This window comes from Octodon degus, unplaced genomic scaffold (genome assembly GCF_000260255.1).
Source record: "Octodon degus isolate 3935 unplaced genomic scaffold, OctDeg1.0 scaffold00048, whole genome shotgun sequence".
Classification (NCBI taxonomy): domain Eukaryota; kingdom Metazoa; phylum Chordata; class Mammalia; order Rodentia; family Octodontidae; genus Octodon; species Octodon degus.
Genome location: NW_004524624.1, coordinates 6,300,812 through 6,302,277, shown reverse-complemented (window position 1 = coordinate 6,302,277; position 1,466 = coordinate 6,300,812). Strand labels below are relative to the sequence as shown.

The window sequence follows — 1,466 nt, the reverse complement described above, 5'->3', positions numbered from 1 at the left end:
AAAAAAAAAAAAAAAAAGGAGTTGATCGTATAGATACACCTGTGTACCTTAGCAGAAAGTCAGCTTAGTCAGCTGGGGACCCTGCCATTCATTCCTAAAAGACCGGGTCACCTCAGCCCCTTGGAGCCCCCTCTATCCCATCAGTAAGAGTCTGGGTCACCCACTGTAAGTTGGGGTCCCCTTTATCGTTGTTAGTGTGCACTCAGGTACTCCTCAGTCAGCGAACCTTCTAGTCCATCAGTAAATCAGTCAGAGACAAGTCATCCACCTTCGAGGGGCCCCTCTCTCTTCACAAAGACCAGGTCACATTGAAGGGAGACAGGGGCTGGTCACATACCAACACCTTACAACCCTGGCCCATCTCATTTCATCCCTCTCTCTCGTCTGTCTTTCACCTCTCCCTACCCCTCTCTGTCATGTTTCATCTCTCTCCTTCGCCCCCCTTCGGCCCCTCCCCCGCCATGTTCGCGTCTCAACCCCCTACCCCCCAACCCCCCCCCCATTCGCTCTGCTTTCTGAAGGTCCTGAAGCTGCAGCCCACCAGGGGGCGGGGCTCGGGAGTGGGCGGGGCCACGACTGAGGGGCGGGGCCCTGGAGAGAGGCGGGGCTGGCGGAGTGATGGCCCGGGCTGTCGCCGCCGCTTCTGCCTCCTCTCCCAGGAACCGAGGTCGCTGCTGCCACCGCCACCGGGGTCGCCGGCAGCCCACGGTCTAGCGTGGCCGGAACCCATAGTCATGGAGGACTTCATCGTGATTTCGGACGACAGCGGTTCGGAGAGCTCGGGGGGTACCCGCTCGGGCCGGGCGCGGAGGCTCCGCCGGGCCCTGTCGCGGACCGCCGGCGCGCTGCCCCGCAGGACCGTGGTAAGTGAGGAGCCGCCTCCCGCCGAGCCCGGCCGGGCCGGAGCGTCGCCTCAGCCCGGGCTTCACCTCGACGCGCCCCGCGGCTGGGTCCCCGCCCCCAGCTTCCGCCGCTGCGGTTCAGCGCCTCACAACTGCAGCCGCTTCCCGCCTTGCGGCGCAAAGGAGCGCGGCCGGCCGGGCGGGACAGCCAGGCCTGCGGCGAGCGTTGCGGGACCAGAGCGAGTGGGGTCCCGGCCAGGCTACGCCAAGAGCAGGACCTCGAGGCGGAGCCGCCAGAGCGCGTGGTGGGCGCGGAAGTGCGCGGGCGAGCAGCGGCAGCGCAACCTGCGAGGGAGGGGAGCGCAGGCTGGGGCCTGAGGGCCGCGCCGCGGGGCCTGGCTGCAGAACCGAGGGCCTGACTTTGGAGTTGTGGAGCAGGGCTGTTGCACTTAGCAAACAGGCTTCATGCACCAAGGCCAGGGGACGAGGGCCGCGGCGGGGAACTGGTTCTATTTCTGGTCCATGTCATTGCAGAAACCTCGAAATATTTGTTGAACTACTGTGCTATAGGCGCGATATTGTAAGTGCTTGAAGTACAACGAGGAATGCAACATCCATGGCCCC

General features: G+C 64.2%; 1 protein-coding gene across 1 annotated transcript in view; it reads left to right on the top strand.

Moving 5' to 3' along the window:
• The first annotated feature begins 613 nt into the window (after positions 1–613).
• The window catches only part of Simc1 (SUMO interacting motifs containing 1), a 68,154-nt gene continuing 67,301 nt past the window's right edge, over positions 614–1,466 (top strand). The window contains exon 1 of the mRNA XM_023716495.1: positions 614–863. Within this exon, the coding sequence (XP_023572263.1) occupies positions 735–863 (129 nt within the window). The 5' untranslated portion in view covers positions 614–734. The remainder of the gene's footprint in view (positions 864–1,466) is intronic.